At 45.6% G+C, this 18116-nt stretch overlaps 1 protein-coding gene across 4 annotated transcripts in view; it reads right to left on the bottom strand.

Annotated features, from left to right (window-relative positions):
• Positions 1-18116, bottom strand: part of LOC308466137 (ephrin type-B receptor 5) — a 162112-nt gene that overhangs the window by 89950 nt on the left and 54046 nt on the right. For 3 of the 4 annotated variants that reach the window (XM_080986722.1, XM_080986720.1, XM_080986721.1), the window contains 3 exons: positions 17462-17666; positions 6561-6625; positions 3883-4579 (listed from right to left, as the gene is read on the bottom strand). In XM_080986722.1, coding sequence (XP_080842848.1) covers positions 3883-4579; positions 6561-6625; positions 17462-17540 — 841 coding nt within the window. In that variant the 5' untranslated portion in view covers positions 17541-17666. Of the gene's footprint in view, positions 1-3882; positions 4580-6560; positions 6626-15917; positions 16023-17461; positions 17667-18116 lie in introns of all 4 variants that reach the window. The other variant, XM_080986723.1, reaches the window with a different exon arrangement.

The raw sequence follows: 18116 nt of genomic DNA on the forward strand, positions 1-18116 counted from the left end.
ATCCTATAAATATTGGTTTAAAAAAAAAAAAAAAAACTTTAGCTTCCCTTTCCCCCTTTTTCTGTTAGCTGGTTTTATTCATCCTCAATAACTTCATCACATCGCCAAATCTTATTGCAGTATATTGACGTCATCCTGTCCCCTGTACGATAACTGATTGGGAGAGATAGCATATGTGACTAATATGACTAATCCAGGAAGCATCACTCTCATTCTTAATAATAGGGTCATAAAACGGGAGGAAGGGGATAAAAATAATTTCAAACTGGAAAAAATAATAATCTTAAGACTGTGCAAAGATTCAAAGATTTACCTGGCTGCTGTTAGCTTTTTCCTTCCTGGATTAGTTGCATAGGTGATTCTGGTTAGTGGGAATCACATAATAAATGGGTCACTATTGTCATACTGCATAGCCAATCAGATGTTACTATGTGATGATATCACTGGGGATCAAATGAAGTCAAAAGAGAACGAAAACAAGAGAAGATAAAGTAAATGAGTACAGGGACATTTTCGCAAGGTGTGCGGGAAAGATCATGGAAGAAGGAATTATTATTTTTATACCTAAAAATGTTTACAAAAAAACTGAGCCATTCCAGCTCAGCCCCAGCAGATACTATTTTTCACTGCCTGCAAATCAATTCTACTTATCACAGAAGCAGGGTAAGAGACCCTTACGCTCACCTTTGCTATCAGGTGACCCTATGATGCAACTTAAAAGGTGGGGTAGCCATCTCATACACAAGGGCAGCCTTGGTATCAGGAGTCCAGATTTAACCAAATAGATGCCCTAGTGGGAGGCAGCACAATGAGTCCCACTGCTGCAATGGGGCTTCCCCCATCTTCTGCTTCCCCTGTACACCCCACCACACACAGTTCAGAAGCAGGTCAGAAGAACCCCCAATAACAGCACATGGGGAGAAGAGAGGGGAGATTGCTCTGTCTGGCAAGCAGAAATGTTTGCACCAATGGAACAATCGTAGCAGAGCAACAATGAATTTCACCCAGAGAATATCTAAGCCTAGACTAATAGGATGCAATCAATTAGCAATATCTGATCAACCAGCTAACAAATATCACAATCCAGAAGCCATTTATAGGCAAAAAGTGTACTATTAATATAGCCAGGGTATATGGGGTGTTAGGGGAGGGGTAGTACCTCTGGTGGGGGACACGTCGTGCTCCTTCTGGGGTAGTTTGTCCACCACTGGTCCCCACCCTACATTCAGGTCTCCTAGAAGCTACTGGAAGCTCTGAGCATGCGACAGTGGCCAAACCTATGGAAACGGCTGTGACTTGCTAACTAAACCAGGTGAGGGTAGCCTATGGGTCTCAGACCCTTGGTGAGTCAGGGACTTCCCCCGCATGCGAAGACAGTCTCTGGTGGATTGAATGGACAAGACCAACAGAGGGTCCAACGGTCAAGTATGTGCTGCAAAGGGGACAGATGGGACTAGTCAAACGTGGGAAAGTAGCCCATCTGATACGAAACCTTTGCTGTCTTGTGGGATATCTTCGGGAGAAGAAAAGGGTTAAGGAGTAATCCCCACGCAAATGCAGTGTGAAGTCCCTAAGACAGTCAGATGTCGCCTTCCAGCATCTCCTGCAGCTAAGCTGGTGCCAAACATATTGCTCTGGTTTCCTTTGGACCACATCAGCAAGGCAAAGAGGGGGATTTTGTTGTCTGGGCATCCCAGGACCTCCATACACACTGCTCAGGCTTGCGCTCCAGGGAAGTCACTTCGCTTCCGGAGGAGCACTCCAAGGTCTCTCGAGACAGATGGATGCCAAAAAAAATTAATACAGCCACACAAACAACTACACAGGCATTGTGATTACTGTTAAGAGGAACTATGCTGGTGTTTATTTGCATTGCTGTGTATGAGCTACGGGAAAATATACAGTATGCTCCCCCCCCCCCCGAATGTTCAGGGTTGTTATTAACTCACTGTTAGCACCCAACACATCACTGAAATGTCACAAAAACTTATCAGATTTTTCTCAGGATAGGTAAGCCTGGTTTAATTTGTGGGGGGTGGATATGGGCTGTCCTTTTCATGCCAGCAACGTTGTGTGTACATTGCAAGAAATGTCCATGCATGAGGCACATGCCCACCACACAATAAGCAGTCATCTGGAAGCATCTCCAGACACTAGACATGGCAAGCCCAGTTCTTTAAGAGATCAAAAATTCGCAAACACCACCCCCACCACCCCTGTAAAGGCTGAGCAATCTCTCAAACAAGTTCACACCTCAGTGAAACAGGAAGCCTTCCAGCTGAAAGGAAAGACAGAGATCAGATATGGCATTCTTGACATGCTTAAAACTCAAAGAAAGTTGGCAACAAACACCCATTTTTCCCCCCTGAGTTTCTCTCTGCTGAATACAAAGCCAACAAGAAGGCATGAACTACTTTGACTCGTGGACTGTCCTTTAAATGAGCTCTGAAAGAATGTTGTTTCCAAAATAGTAAATCTGCCTCTCTCTCAATCCACATTAGCATATTAAAAGTAACACTTGCGCAGTCGATAAACAGACCCCAGTGGCTTCACAGCGTCTTAACCCTCAGCGCCCTGGCTGAATGATCATTTGTATAAATCACAGGCAGGCTATGAAAAATTTGTCCTTGCTACCTCATCGGGACACGGAATTACTTTTCCGTTCCGGAATAGTTATTCTGAGCCTGAGCACATGTAATGCTCCTCATCAGGAGGGGGCTAGAAGAGGATTGCACGCTCCCGCCAGGCCCTTTCTTCTGGCTCCTCCCTTCTAGTATTAATCTAGTGTTTTCTTGTAGCCATTAACTGCACAGTAACCCAGTGAGGCATTAGCTACAGGGTTAACCAGGGTTGCGTCTAAAAGCATTTCTGAAGCCAGTCAAACCCTGATTGAGATTCACACCTTTACAACAGAGATTCCAGAACTTAAACCAAGGACCTCTAGCATACCTATGGCATGACCCCTCCATTTTTTATTTTTGCTTTCTATCTCTCTGGGGACAGACAAGCAATTTGCAGATGTCTGAGAATCAAATCCAGAAATATTAAAGACTCAAGTATCATTGGGTTCTGAACAGATTTGATAACTGAAAATACAAGCTTTCCAAGTGTTGCAGCTGGAGGAGTGGTTTTAGACTATGTTTCGACAGCCGTGCTATTGCCACACCATCCCGGGGCCACAGGCAAATGCCAGCTTGGGAACCATGGCTCTAGGAAATCAATGTGTTGGGTAGGGCAAATTAATGGAATTTTAAAGTAACTCTTTAATGGTAACATACATGAGATGCATTTAACCCAAATCTGCAACACAGGATTCATGTTCAAATATCTGCACCTTCCATATTCTTATTTTTACCTTTTTCAGTCTGATATATCCCCCCACCCCATCCTGGGCTTATAAATTATCTCCTCTCCATCGCATCCTTTTCTTCCTTCTCCCTTTGTTCAGTCACCAAAAGATGGGCATAGAACCGCCGGTTCAATCTTCCCTAAGTTATGGCTTGATCTGCACCGCCTAAAGACCAACGAGTTAGATCATATAGCAGGCTTGGAAACTACCACTTCCCATGTCAACGATTCCTTTCCCTTGCAGGCATATGATGTGCCACAAACCACTAACATGGATAGTGGAGCATGTTAGGAAAAACTGTTTGTGGACTAGCAACCTTTGTGACATTTTGGAGGAGTTGTCATAATATTCACAGCCTCTTTTGAGGGCAGCTTGCAAAGGCATTATCTTACTATACCAGATGCACCAAAATGACCAGCCGCCCAGACAGAGGCAAGATCAAATGAGCCTCTGCAGGCTGCCTCTGTATGTTAGCAATGGCTCCAATTTGGCTGAAAAGCGCCCGCAGGTGATCCGCCCCGCCCGTTGCTCACCTTTGCAGATTTTCTCGTCGTCTGCAGGCTCGTAGCCAGCCCGGCAGGCACATCTGCCAATAGCCACCATCCACTCGCCTTCGCCATTGCAGTGCAGCCTCACCCCGGAGGAGCCCGTCACGCTGGCTTCCTCTGCGTCAGCCACACAAGTCCCTGGCGCCTCCACCAGCGAAGTCCTTTCGCCACCAGCAAACGTTTCCGGGAAAGAGGCAAAGCCCTTCACCACCGCCGGGCACTTGTAAAAGAAAACCTGAACAGCCACCAGGGACATGCAGGCCCCGGAGTCCTGGAAAGCCAAGTAGAAACCCCTCTTGGCGAGCGGGCCAAAGCTGCGCACTTTCACATTCATCTTTACCACCTCCCCGGTGCTGTCCACCTGCGAGAAGCTCTCGTCGGCTGCAATTGTATCCACCTTGGTCCACGGCCCCTCGCGCCACTCAGGGTGCTCCATGGTGGCTACGTCTGCCTCTGATTCATGGTAGTAAAGGGTGAAGGTTTCCTTGCAGGATGAGGCCACGGTCCTCATGCTGGCGCAGTCCCGTACTGAAAAGCGGAGGCGGATGTGGACCCTGTGGGCTCCGCGCCGCTCTATGTAGTGAGTTCGCAGCCAGTTGTTCTGTCCTGGCTCAGCCACGTTGCACACCTCAAAGGTCCGGATCTGGTCCTTCCTGTCATACAAGACACTCACCTCGTCCCACTGTACGGAGTTGGGGAGCGGGAGTAAGGAAGAAGAGATAAACAGAAGTTGTTTTCAGCTTTCCTGTAACTGGCAATAGCCTTCTCCTAGTCTTGACAACACTCACATGGACTGGAGAGGGGCGCAAGGCTTAGCCAGTGTGCACAAAAGGGGTCTGGCCTAAGCTATGGATCAGTCGTGTCTGGGGGCTTCCCAAGCTCAAGGGTTGCAAAGACCCCTCTCTCCCAATGCTTGGGAGGTCCCCTGAACGGTGGCCTAGCTTAGAGACTGCAAATATATAGGACTTGGAGGGCTGGGGGTTGCACTACTCCTCTGCCTGTGATTATTTTCTCTATGAAAACTTCTCTATTCCACCATTCATCAAAAGGTGACTCCAGGGCTGTTTAGTATCCAGAACTCAGATGAATAGTAGAATCATAGATCTGCAGAGTTCGAAGTCACCCTGAGGATCCTCTCATCCAACCCCCTGCCTATGCCATGACTATGCCACTGTCCCATATGGGGATCAAACCTGCAACCTTGGTGTTAGCAGCACCACGCTCTAAGCAACTGAGCTATTCTGGCCTTAGGTTTTCAAGGGAAAATGTCTCCCAAGTTGAACGTGCAAATTTTGACCTCAAAATTCTTGAAAATTCAAGTCATTTGAGATTCTATGCATTTTCACATAAGGTGATTTATAAAATATAGAGTGAATATGTTGTGTTGAACTCGGAACACAGAGATCTGGATTCAAGTACAGCTCTTTTTGATGGCCAAGGACAAGCCATTCTGCTGTGTTGTGAAACTAGAATGGGGCAACCCCTAGAACGCCATTCTGACTTCCAAGGAGAAGAAGCAAGTTGATAACCTCCAAGCTCACCAGGACTCATCTCCCAGCAGCCAAGGGATGTGGTGGCGGAAGCTTTGACGTTGGCGCTCGCCCTCCCCAGACCTTGGCAATCCATGGCTGCAAGTTCCAGAGGAAAAGACACATGGGGGAGGAGTATTGGAAGGGGTCCCGTAGCAGCTTAACAGCCTTCTAATATACAGTGGTACCTCGCAAGACGAATGCCTCGCAAGACGAAAAACTCGCAAGACGAAAGAGTTTTTGGTTTTTTGAGTTGCTTCGCAAGACGAATTTCCCTATGGGCTTGCTTCGCAAGACGAAAACGTCTTGCGAGTTTGTTTCCTTTTTCTTAAAACCGTTAATACCGTTAAAACCGTGCTTCGCAAAACGAAAAATTCGCAAGACGAAGAAACTCGCAGAACGAATTAATTTCGTCTTGCGAGGCACCACTGTATTGTGACAATATATTAGGCTGAAGTCCATTTTGTCAGATTGTATCTAGCTGGAAGGAAAGCATCTATCAGGCACTTGCCAAATGTGCTTCCGAGATGCGTTAGGATAAAGGAAACCAGAATTTCAACAGAACGTTCAGTCAAATTGAACTAGAACGTTTCCTTTGGGGGGGGGGAGATAACCATCTAGTCTGCATTTCAAAATCTGGTTCAAGCCTGTGTTCTAAAGCAGTGGTTCTGAAATGCACCCCCCCCCCCGATCACTTAAATATTGCCCACCCCAAATCACTTAAATATTGCTGAAGGTCTTGGTGGACCACTTAATGATTTTTCTACCTGGGACATTATCTGTAATGCGAGGTTCTAGATGCTGCGTGTTTTTAATGCGTGTTTTTGGTTGCTTCTTTTGTTTCTTAGATACTGTATTTCACTGTATTACAACCTGCATTGTTGAGGTCGGGTAGGGCGGCAGCGCGTTTGGGGCTGTGCAAGTACAGCAACAGTAGCGGTGGTCTGGTGCTGCTGCTGCAACTGCACAGCCCAGAAATTGCCACCCCCTTGCACTGATAAGCAGCAACGACTCCACCGTAAGGAGGGCAGTGATGCAGCAACATCCCTCTGTGCTGGCTGCTCCTTTCTGTGTGTGTGTGTGTGTATGTGTGTGTTGTTTTCACAAGCAGTAGAGAATGGAGGGAGCACCTACCCCATCAGGAGGATGGGCAGTCCAGCCAATCTCGGAGGTCTCTCCTGTTGTATCCAAAAGAATCTCTGCCAAATGAAAGAGACAAAAGTGATGAGTTTGATAAAGATATCCGTACAGCAGCCGCTCCTATCCACCGCTATTCCTCACCACCCCCATCTCATCTCTTGCGGGCCAGTATAATTGCTAGTCTTATGCCCTACTCGCTATCGGATACGAGATCTAGGAGGAAGGAATTGCAAATGCATTTGTCAGCTTTGCAAGTGATTTCTTGCAAGTCTTGAGGCATGATTCTCATGGTTCTCCATATCTTGGGCATGAGTCATGTGTACCCTTGTTTATCACCTATTCATGCCAGCTTTCATGGGAGAACTTGCTCGCGAGAAGCAGCTGATGCCCTTGTGCTCACACAGGCAGAACATTTGCCTCATGTGGATGCAGAGCTTGCCAACAGATTTGCAGAAGGCAGACCAAGCAGTTGAAGACAACCACCTCTTCAAACAATTGCATGATTGGACTCAAGACCAGAGGGGGATAAGAGTCTGAAAATACAAGTTATAATTGAAGGGGGCTGCTATAAACCATGCAGCAGAACAATGTAATGAGAGCTGGCAAAGAGTTATGAGCTGGATGTCCCCCATTCAAGTCTTGACTAAGCACCCTCAACCCTGGTCTTCATTGGAAATATGAGGATAACAGCATTGACCTTACAGGGTTGCTGTGATGATTATATGAAAAGTCTGAAGACTTTTGAAAAGTGTGATTTGAATACAAATTATTAGCAGACATGCTTTTTAGAGCAACACACAAATTCTGAGCCTGTGTGAAGGAGTCAGCTCTGCCAAAGGTCTCCAACCAGGCACCCACAGACCTGCAGAAGTCTTCCCAGGCACCCATAATAGAACAGTATGCAGTATGTGCTTGGTTGCATTGAAAGTGTAGGGCCTACATCTGTTTTGTCAGTTTACAAATGTGCCCACCAGCCAAAAAAGGTTGGCAGACTCTGGGCTATGCTATCTGCATGATCAAGGGATACCAGTGGGGCAGGTTCTCTCTTATGATGCTTGGTCTTCTCCTGCTTAGCCAATTTAGTGCTAAAGTGCTGAGCCAAGGACAGGATTAGCTCTTCTGCAGACCTGGCTTTTGGAGCGCTACGTGTTTTTGAAGTACAAAAGAACCCTGGGCAACCCTCTAGGCTGCAGCTCATCTCTGAAGCCACATAAGAACATAAGAGGAGACCTGATGGATCAGGCCAATGGCATTTTGTTTTCTCAGGTGCCAACCAGGTGCCCCCAATAGGAAGCCCTCAAGCAGGATTCCAGCACAATAGGAACTCTCCCCTCTAGGTTGCAACTCATCTCTTAAGCCAACACATATCCCTTGCACTGAAGTAGGGAGATGCAGCCTAAAGGACACATTTTGGTGCACAGTTGATTTTTGATTTAAGTTAGTCCATGTGTTTACTCTCTGCGCAACCAAGTTTGCTTCATCCAAACTGAATAATTATTTGAGCCAAGCAACCAAGTTTTTGGACCCACTCTGCTCTTCTGTTTGCAATTTTTTTCACTTATTTGAATATTTTATTTTTATATTGTAACTTGCCCTGACACCTTATGGTAAAAGGAGGGTAATAAAATTAATAATAATAATAATGCAGTCATGCAAATTATTTTTAAATATGAGGGGAGATTCATAGAGAGGGAAAGTGGGAAAGAGAAAAAAATTGGCAGCCTGCATTCTGTGCTGCTGGCAAGCAGGCTACTCCCCAGATGGTCTGTCTCCGGTGACCCTGGTAATTTTTTTTCAGAGCGTGAATATTTCATAGGCTAGCAAATATGCCTGGCCTGCAGCTGACAGGGCTTTTCCTCTAATAGGGAACATTTAATCCTACAAATGCTCCCTCCCTATTAGAGAAGGGCTAGCTATGGGAGGCTAGTGAAATGTCCCTTTTTTGACTGGGGGGAGAGGCAGGGCTCTCAGGTCAGCATAACTAAACAGCATCTCCTTAGAGGCCCCATCAACACCATAGACTTAAAGCAGTATCATATCACTTTAAGAAGTCATGGCTTCCCCTAAAGAATTTTGGAAACCGTGGTTTGTTAAGGGAGATAAGAGACCCCTGTTCACTCACAGAGTTACAATTCTCAGAGTGGTTTAACTGTCAATCCCTCTTCCCAGGGAACTCTGGGAATTGCAGCTCTGTGAGGGGAACAGGGGTGTCCACAACTCTCAGCACCCTCAACAAACTACAAGTCCCAGGATTTTTAAAACGACTGTTTAAAGTGGCATGGTACTGCTTTAAATTTGTAGTGTAGATGAGGTCAGGAGTGAGGGATCAAGGCCAAAGGATGAGATATTTTCTGCTTGGTTTGATGACAGCTTTTGCTATTGGTCCCCTTCCTATGACCCACTGGGCACCACCCTTTCCCACCAGGCATGGCCAGACTCTGTGGCTATGTAATCTAAACCACTGAGCCTCTTGGGCTTGCCGATCAGAAGGTCAGCAGTTCAAATTCCCACGATGGAGAATTTGTTGTTCTGTCCCAGTTTCTGCCAACCTAGCAGTTCAAAAGCACACCAGAGCAAGTAGATAAATAGGTACTGCGGTGGTGGGAAGGTAAATGGTGTTTCCGTGCTCTCTGGTTTCCATCACAGTGTTCTGTTGCGCCAGAAGCGGTTTAGTCATGCTGGCCACATGACCCGGAAAGCTGTCTGTGGACAAATGCCGGCTCCCTCAGCATGAAAGTGAGATGGGAACCACAACCCCGTAGTCGCCTTTGACTGGACTTAACCATCCAGGGGTCCTTTACCTTTGCCTTACCCACCAGGCATGGCCAGACTCTGTCCCCTTACTCACTAAGTGCAACTCGTGACCTCCACTAGCTGCCAAAAGGCCCCACACCTCTTGTGTCTGCCCTTTATACCAAAATATCCTCCTTCTAACACCTCAAGATCTGAGATGCTGAAGACCTTAACTCAGTCATGCATGGTGATCCTAAATGGACCCCCCTTTTTTGCACAGTCTATGCAGCACAGCAAAAACAGCAGCTTGAGGGTGGTTGCCAAATAAATGCCAGGCCATAATATGTGTCTGGTACCCTGCATTCAAGCTCCCTGGGTCAGGTGGTGCAGGTTTCCATTACCAATACATTGTCTTTCTTATGAGATCTGTCCTTGTGGATTTCACTGACATAGGCAATGGGTGACTCTTCTTAGTAGAACTGAAATATCAATACCTGAATTAATAAAAATAATAGTTTTGATAGAATTTCAATGTTTACAATTAATTGGTCAAAATCTAAATCAATGCCAGTGGGCATTTTGTAGATAATCTACTTTGTAGACTACAGTGGTGCCTCGCAAGACGAAATTAATCCGTTCCGCGAGTCTCTTCGTCTTGCAGTTTTTTCGTCTTGCGAAGCACAGCTATTAGCGGCTTAGCGGCTATTAACGGCTTAGCGGCTTAGCAGCTATTAACGGCTTAGCGGCTTAAAGAAAAAGGAAACAAACTCGCAAGAACTCACAAGACGTTTCGTCTTGTGGAATGACTCAAAAAATGGAAAACTCTTTCGTCTAGCGAGTTTTTCGTCTTGCGAGGCATTTGTCCTGCGGGGCACCACTGTACTTGCTGCTTTTGTTGGTGCCTAGAGGTCATAACATATCTAGGCATTTGGGTACCAAGATATATTTCTCAAATGAGTACAATGAATTTGAAAAGGTTGATAAAGGGGATCTTCAGTGATTTGGGAAGATGAACGCTACTTAGATTTAGTATTGGGGTTATGGTTAATACACTTGTAAGATGAATGTTCTGCCACAGATAATATACAGAGTTTGTGATATTTCATAATGCATTTCCCAAGTGTATGTTCAAAAGATTAATGGAATAATTAGAAGGTTTATTAGGGTTAACTCTCCACCTCATTTTTCATTTAAGAGAATGCAGCTGCCAATATCGGAAGGAGGTTTTAAAGTTTCCAGATATTGGCGTGTATCATAAGGCCTACCTGTCAGCTTGTACAAATAATTGGCAACTGGTTTCTCCATCTATGAATCCCCTAGTTTGGGTGATTTGAAAGATGGCTTATTTAACACCCAAACATTGGATGGTCAATGTTTGGGTCTACATATAATAGATAGGAAAGACCAATACCACCTTCAGTTTTAGCAACTAGAGAGTTATTGTACACATGGCTTGGAAGTCAGGAGAACAACCAGAACAGTCTGCAGAGAAGGAGAAGGGGAGTTGTTATGTCTGGCATGCAGACATCTTGCTGGTTACCATGAGAAGACTACATGGGCCTCTGGGCCTCTGAGGCCGGCTCTTTTATTCTCCCTACTTTTATTCTCTCAACTACCACCATCTCATTAAGTCCTAGGAGCTCACAGGCACTTGGGAAGTTAGATTTTTTTATTTTCTTTTTACATTTTCTTTCAAGTTTTACTCTTAAATACTTCTGTGTGCCTAGGGAGTCCTTCAAGTAGGGAAAACCACTATTTTATTTATAGCAGGCCCGTTTTGCTTTCTGATTGACAGGCATTTGGCCACACAAGGGATGAAAACATGGGCTTCGCTTCCCCTTCACATTGCTAACAGGATAGCATCCTGTTATCATTGCTGTGCTGAGCACCGCCACACTGATCTGCCGGATCTGCTTTAAATCAAACCACATTTTTACCCCTGTCACTCAAGCACGGCAAGGAACTGGGGGAATGCCTCCCTGTTCAGCCAAGCCCAGCTACTTTGGAAGGGCGAGGTCATCGTTATGTCTAAGGACTTGCCCCTGCTGTGTATCTCAGTACAATGTCTTCACGGTTTATATGGGGCGACTCCTCCACCACCACGTTCAAAGGCATTTCAAGATGAAGAGGGAGGTCAGATTGCACCACTTCAATTTACAGAAGAAAACTGTGCCATCTTATCAGCTCGGCCAGCCAACGCACAACAGGAAAGCGTGACGTTATCTCAGCATTTTATTCACACCATGTTTGGAGGCCGGTTGGCTACAGTTATTTAAAGCACAAATCCTGTAGCACTTTTTCAGAATAATATTGGATGCAGCATAAGCTTGTGTAGGTTAGAACTTTCTTTGGATGCAAAAAGTGGGAAGTTGGCAGCAAGCAGCATGAGACAACTGATGGGAGGTGTGTGCTCAGAAATCCTCCTTTTCAAGAGTTGACAGTAACCTGCATTAGAAGTTGCACAGAAAATCAAGGGGTAAATCATGATAAAATACACATCAGCTGTCCTTATTTTCAACCCCCGTTGAAGCTCCGACCATATTTAGCCTTTTGAGGAAATGTTGCGGGTGCCTTTTCAAAGCATATGAGGGTGCAAAACTTGACAGGTGCTTTCTTTCAGTTTCAGTCACCTCAAAAAGTCAAAAATTTCAAGAAGCCGGGGGATTGGGGGGGGGGGGTTGGTTCCTGAACATGCCATATGTATGGATGACACCCAGCTCTTTCCCCCTGTTCCATCTGAATCAGGAAAGGCAGCTGAGGTACTAGACAGGTGTTTGGAGGCAGCGATGGCGGGATGTGGGAGAACAAAATGCAAGTGAATCCTGAAAAGACAGAGGTGTTATGTTTTCCAAGTTCTTGCATCTGTAAGCTGGAAGATGGCTTGTTCTGGATTGGGTTGCATGCCTTGAAGGACCAGGTTCATAGCTTGGGGGTGCTCCTGGATCCAACATTTTCACTCGCGGCCTTGCGGGCTATGATTGCCTATTCCCAGGTATAGCTCTCAGCCAGCTGCAGCCTCTTTTAGACAGAGATGACTTAACCAGGGACCTCCAGGCTCCAGTAACTTCCAAAACTATTACAATGCGTTCTACATGGGGTGCACAACTCATGACCCACCAAACAACCAAACTCTGCTTTGGGACGCTACGTGAGAGGCATCAGCTAAAAGGGATCAATTCAAACAGCACCCAAACTGATGGCTGGGTGTTTCTAGCAAGGAGGTTTCAGGTAAGCAACTATTAAGAGCATCTGCTCATCACTGACTCATGGAAAGCTTGCAAACTAGATAAGCCTTCCCACCACTGCAAGAACTGCCTAAAAAGAACGCAAAAAGTAATTTGGTGGACTGACTCTTCTCCTCCTGCCCTGCCTTCTGCATCTTCCTTGAAAAGTGTGCCGCCGCCACTGGAGTAGTGGTGAAAGTCTGAAAGCCTTGGTCGGTTTTACCGCTTATGTGGATTTCCTGAATTGGGGGGGGGGAGTTTCCCCCAGTTTCCTCGCTGCACTATGCAAATCTCCAAGCTTCTGTAACATGTTGTGCATCCAAATATACCAATTCCCTCCCTGCCTCAGAGTAGTGTGTGCACAAAAGGTTGTGCCTCTATCTACTGATAATTTGTTTCCATGACTGAATTTAAAATTGGATATAATTGGGCATGAGGAGGGTCAAGAATTCTTGTCTGCCATAGTAGCTGAATTACAATATGTGCATCAGAAATTCAACCAGGCAGAGTAGTGCATCCACTCCTGAAAAAAACAATCCTGGATCCAGCAGCGCATGGCATCTCCCAGTCACAAATATCCCCTTACTGGGCACCCTCTTGAAAGGGTGTTGACGGATCAGTTTCAGGGACCTTTGGAGGAAGCAGATTTACTAAGCCCATTCCAGTCTGGTTTCAGGCCCAGTTTCAAGACAGAATCAGGCTTGGTTGGCCTGATGGATGACTATTATCAGGAGAAAGAGTCTCTCAATGACTTTTGAGGCCATCAGCCATAATATCCCCTTGGGTGGCTCTGTGGGTTGGGAGTGGGAGCCAACCTACTGCAATAGTTCTGCTCCCACCTCCAGGAGTAACATTGGGTGGGACTGTATGTCAGCCCCTTGGATTTTGCACTGTGGAGTGCCACAGAACACTGCTTTGTCCCCAGTGCTGTTCAACATGAATACGTAGCCTTGGGTGTGGTTACTGGGGGATTTGGAGCACAATGTCATCAGCACACGATGGCACAACGTTGCATCTTAACCAGGTGTGCGACGTTGCATCTTAACCAGGTGCGGCTTTGCAAGTCCTGGACCAGTGCCTAGAAGCAGTGGAGTGGTGGATGAAGACTACTAAACTGAACCTGATGCCTGGTAAGATAGAAGTGCTGTGGGTGGGTGGCTCCTAGTTCAAATAATGAGGTAGGAGGGTGTCTGCTCTAAATGGCATTGCACTCCTCCCAAAGGATCAGTTTCACTGGAGGTACCCCATGATCCATCTTTGTCAAGGAAGACTCAGGTGACTGCAGTGGCCAGAAATGCATTTTATCAGCTATGGTTGTTCCTGGGTGGAGATAGTCTGGTCACAGTGGCCTATGCACCCAGAACGGCAGCTAGTGCAGAATCCAGTGGCTACACTGCCAAGCGGTGCAATCTACCGCAAGCATGTCACACCTGCAGTGGCTGTCCATACGTTACTGGGCCAGGCTCAAGGTGATGTTCAAGGTGATATAAGGCCCTATCAACTGTGAACCAGGGTACTTGAGGGAGCATCTTCTCTCTTATACTGACCTGCCTCTTCACTGGGATCTATAGATCAGGCACTCCTTATTGTACCATTGTCTGCATGCATCTGCTGGCAATCAGGGAGAGACATTTTCTCTTGTGGCACCCAGTCCCTCTCCTCCAAAAGACAACAAGCCCCAACTTTAACTGTGCTTCATCCTCTTTTTTATTTTGCCAAGCATTAGCTGATCTTTAATATTCAACTTTCAACTGATCTGTTTTATGAATTTTTTAAATGTGGTTTACTGTATTTATGCTTTTGAGTTAATGTTGTTTTAATATATTCTGTAAACCGTCCTGGAATTTGATAATGAAGGGCAATAATAATAGTAACAATAACAATAATAATAGACAGCCTTCCACCAGTCTTTGGGCCTTTGCTGGGGTACCAATTCCAAACCGAGATGAAACTGGGAGATTCTGTGAGAAGTAGAGCAAAAGAAATGCAATCACACTATGCCTTGCAACAGATGACATGGTGGACAAGCTAGGAAAGGCTTAGCATGTAACTATTGCTGATTTGGCTAAAGGGCACCAGAGTAGAACACCGACAGCAGAGGGACACAGCTGAAATCTTTTTGTAAAAACCACATGGATTTTTGCACCGTCATCACACATGCAGGTTAACATTTTGGGAAGAATCCTGGTGGTTACTGTTTTAAAAAGTTATCTCAGTGATAGCTAGTGAAATGAAATGTTTTATAAATTAATGGAGGGGAATGTGGAAATAGAGCTAGAGAAATTATGGGGTATGAACTAGGGTACGACAAATACATACAGTCGTACCTTGGTTCTCGAACACCTTGCGACTCAAACGTTTTGTCTCCTGAACGCCGCAAACCCGAAAGTGAGTGTTCCGGTTTGAGAATGTTATTTGGAACCCGGATGTCCGACGCGGCTTCTACTTAAGTGCAGGAAGCTCCTGCAACCAAGCAGAAATCATGCCTTGGTTTTCGAACGTTTTTGGAAGTCGAACGGACTTCCAAAACAGATTCCGTTTGAAAACCAAGGTACAACTGTACCCTATTAGATGGCAGGGTAGAGGAAGTAAGGTTGGTTTTCTCCAGCTTCAACTGTAGGGCCCTTCTATCTCATGTCCTGCTCGTGGAATGCTCCCCCAGGGAGGCTTGCCTGACACCTTCATTACATATCTTTAGGCACCACGCAAAAACATTCATCTTCTCCCAGGCCTCTGGTCAATTAAACAATCTAAGGCCTTTTAAAAAAAAATATATGGGGGGGTATTGTTTTTGTTTGCTATTATAGTATGTATTTTTGTGCTTTTATATTGTAAAACCTTGTGATCTTTGAATGAAGGCTGGTATAAATAATAATAATAATAATAATAATAATAATAATAATAATAATTACTATTATTGCTCCTGCTCAAGAAGTGGTAAAATCATTTCCCACTGTTGGCTCTCAATCCCCCTGCCACACTTTGCTTAGGATAGCAAAAGGCCATCTGCGGCATCCTCTACGGGCCAGCTCACACACCCTGCTTCTTAGCCAGCAGGAAAAATGCCAAAATGCAAATGGCGTTACAAGATGCATGCGGTGCCATCGGCTGTGAAAATGTAAGCCCGGTGCTGCCAGTTGCCAGCTGGGTTCCTGCGATTTATGCATAACCATCAGAGATCCGGACCTTTCCCAGTTGCTGCTTCCATATTTATGGCGGAAAAACCCAACTACTAAAAATGCACGTGCACCATTCACAAGAGACAGCGCCACACTTTTTTTTTTAAGCTGATGACAAACAGCTGCATCTGTCTTCCCAGAACTTCTACCCATTTCCTTCAAGCAAAGTATTGCTTCTCTCCAGACAGTACTTTCCTTCCTGCAGGTGCTCTTACTTTTCTTATCTCCCTTTGTTCTCATCTTCACTCATCACAGATTCCCTCCTTCCTTCGGTTCTCCAGCAATTTTATTCCTGCTTTCTGACCTGTCTCTTCCAAAGGCTTTCATGTGTGAGGGAAAGATGAGCATTCATCGTGAAACGGTTCAGGTCAATGAGCACATGTGGCCACAGGGATTTTCCTTGGCCCGGCAACAGGGCTGCTCATGAGTCATGACACTTTTGCCCTTCCATCTCCCACTCTCTCTTTCCCAGGTTTTTCTTTCTTCTCTCATCCCGCATATTTGCCCCCTCTGACCACTTTCTACCATTTCCCAACCTCTTCATTAAACACAACCAAGCACCCCGTAAGGGGAATCTACTTTGTTAGGGTTTTAGTCTTGTTTAAAGCATATTGGCTGTTTTCCTGTTTCTAACAGTTTTTAAATTATTTTAATTTCCTTGAGATGGCTGTTTAGAAAGGAATAAATACAGTGGTACCTCGGGTTAAGTACTTAATTCGTTCTGGAGGTCTGTTCTTAACCTGAAACTGTTCTTAACCTGAAGCACCACTTTAGCTAATGGGGCCTCCTGCTGCCGCCGCGCCGCCGGAGCCTGATTTCTGTTCTTATCCTGAAGCAAAGTTCTCAACCTGAAGCACTATTTCTGGGTTAGCGAAGTCTGTAACCTGAAACGTATGTAACCTGAAGCGTATGTAACCCGAGGTACCACTGTAAATCAACAACGAAAAACATTCATTTCTTTCTATCTTCTTGGCAAGAATGACAGGCCATAAACTGCATCTCAAACAGTGTCATGTAATATATCCCAAAACCTCACTCAAAACCATTCTGTTTTCTAAACCAGCACCACTCAAAGTCAGGGGATCAAACCCCATTCCTAAACCCACAAGCACAAGGAATCACACCCCATTCCTCTCAGTTGGTAGAGCATGAGACTCTTAATAGGGTCATGGATTTGAGCTGCACATGGGGTGAAAGATTCCTGCTTTGCAGGGTGTTGGACTAGATGATGAAGAAGAAGAGTTTGGATTTGATATCTGTTTTATCACTACCCGAAGGAGTCTCAAAGCAGCTAACAATCTCCTTTTCCCTTCCTCCCTCACAACAAACACTTTGTGAGGTGAGTGAGGCTGAGAGACTCCAGAGAAGTGTGACTAGCCCAAGGTCACCCAGCAGCTGCATGTGGAGAAGCGGGGATGCGAACCCGGTTCACCAGATTACGAGTCCACTGTTCTTAACCACTATACCATGATCCTTGTGGTCCCTTCCTACTCTATGATTCTATGAAGCCCTAAACCATCAGCATCTCAAAGACATCTCAAAGATTCCTCCCCTCCTCCCTTACTGATTTTTATGCTAGGAACGCCAACCCAGGATCCACGAACTCTTTCATTTAAAACCCTCTGTTCTCATTCCCTACTGAAGCTGACCAGCAAGTGCCCATGAGCAAGCAATTAAGTTATAGAAAAGACAGTCACCTCTTAACTTGACAAAATAAGGACAATATTCTCCCTCTGGAAAGCACCAATATTGCACTTACCTTCTAGAGAAGATGCTAGACTGAGGATGCATGCCATCCACAGCCAAACCATCCTCGTGGATCTTCTCTTCCCTCTCATGATGGCGTTAGGATCCGCGTAGCTTCTTCAGAGCTTCCCGCATCTTCCATAAGTCACAACTGCCTCTCAGCACATGTTCCAAATGGACCAGGGGGCCTGCAGATCTACACGCATAGGCAGCTCCACCTGAAAGGAGAGACGGCAAAAAAAAAGTCTTGGCTGAAAGAAACCACTGCACCAAAAATAGGAATGGGAGTTAAATGGCTGCAAGTGGGGATTAGACAAATTTGTGGGAGACAGACTAATCAATGGCCATTTGCCACTGTAACTAAATTGAACCTCCATGTTCAGCAGCAGAATATCAATGAATAACAGCTGCTAAGGGACCAACAGGGCAGGATGCTGCAGTTCTGCCCTGCTTTAAGCTTCCAAAAAGCATCTGGTGGGACACAGCTAGAAACAGAATGCTACAACTCTTGCCTTTGTCCAGCACAGCTTTTCATCTTAAAACAGCCAATTCTTGTTCCAATTATTTCAGCACTGTTTGCTGTTCTTAACAATAGCCAAAGTGAGGCAAGAATCCATATTGAGCAACCTGGATTTCCTTGTGTCATCTTATGCATGGCTTATGGAGGA

The sequence above is a fragment of the Podarcis pityusensis genome (genome assembly GCF_964106645.2).
Source record: "Podarcis pityusensis genome assembly, chromosome: 17".
Taxonomy (NCBI): Eukaryota; Metazoa; Chordata; class Lepidosauria; order Squamata; family Lacertidae; genus Podarcis; species Podarcis pityusensis.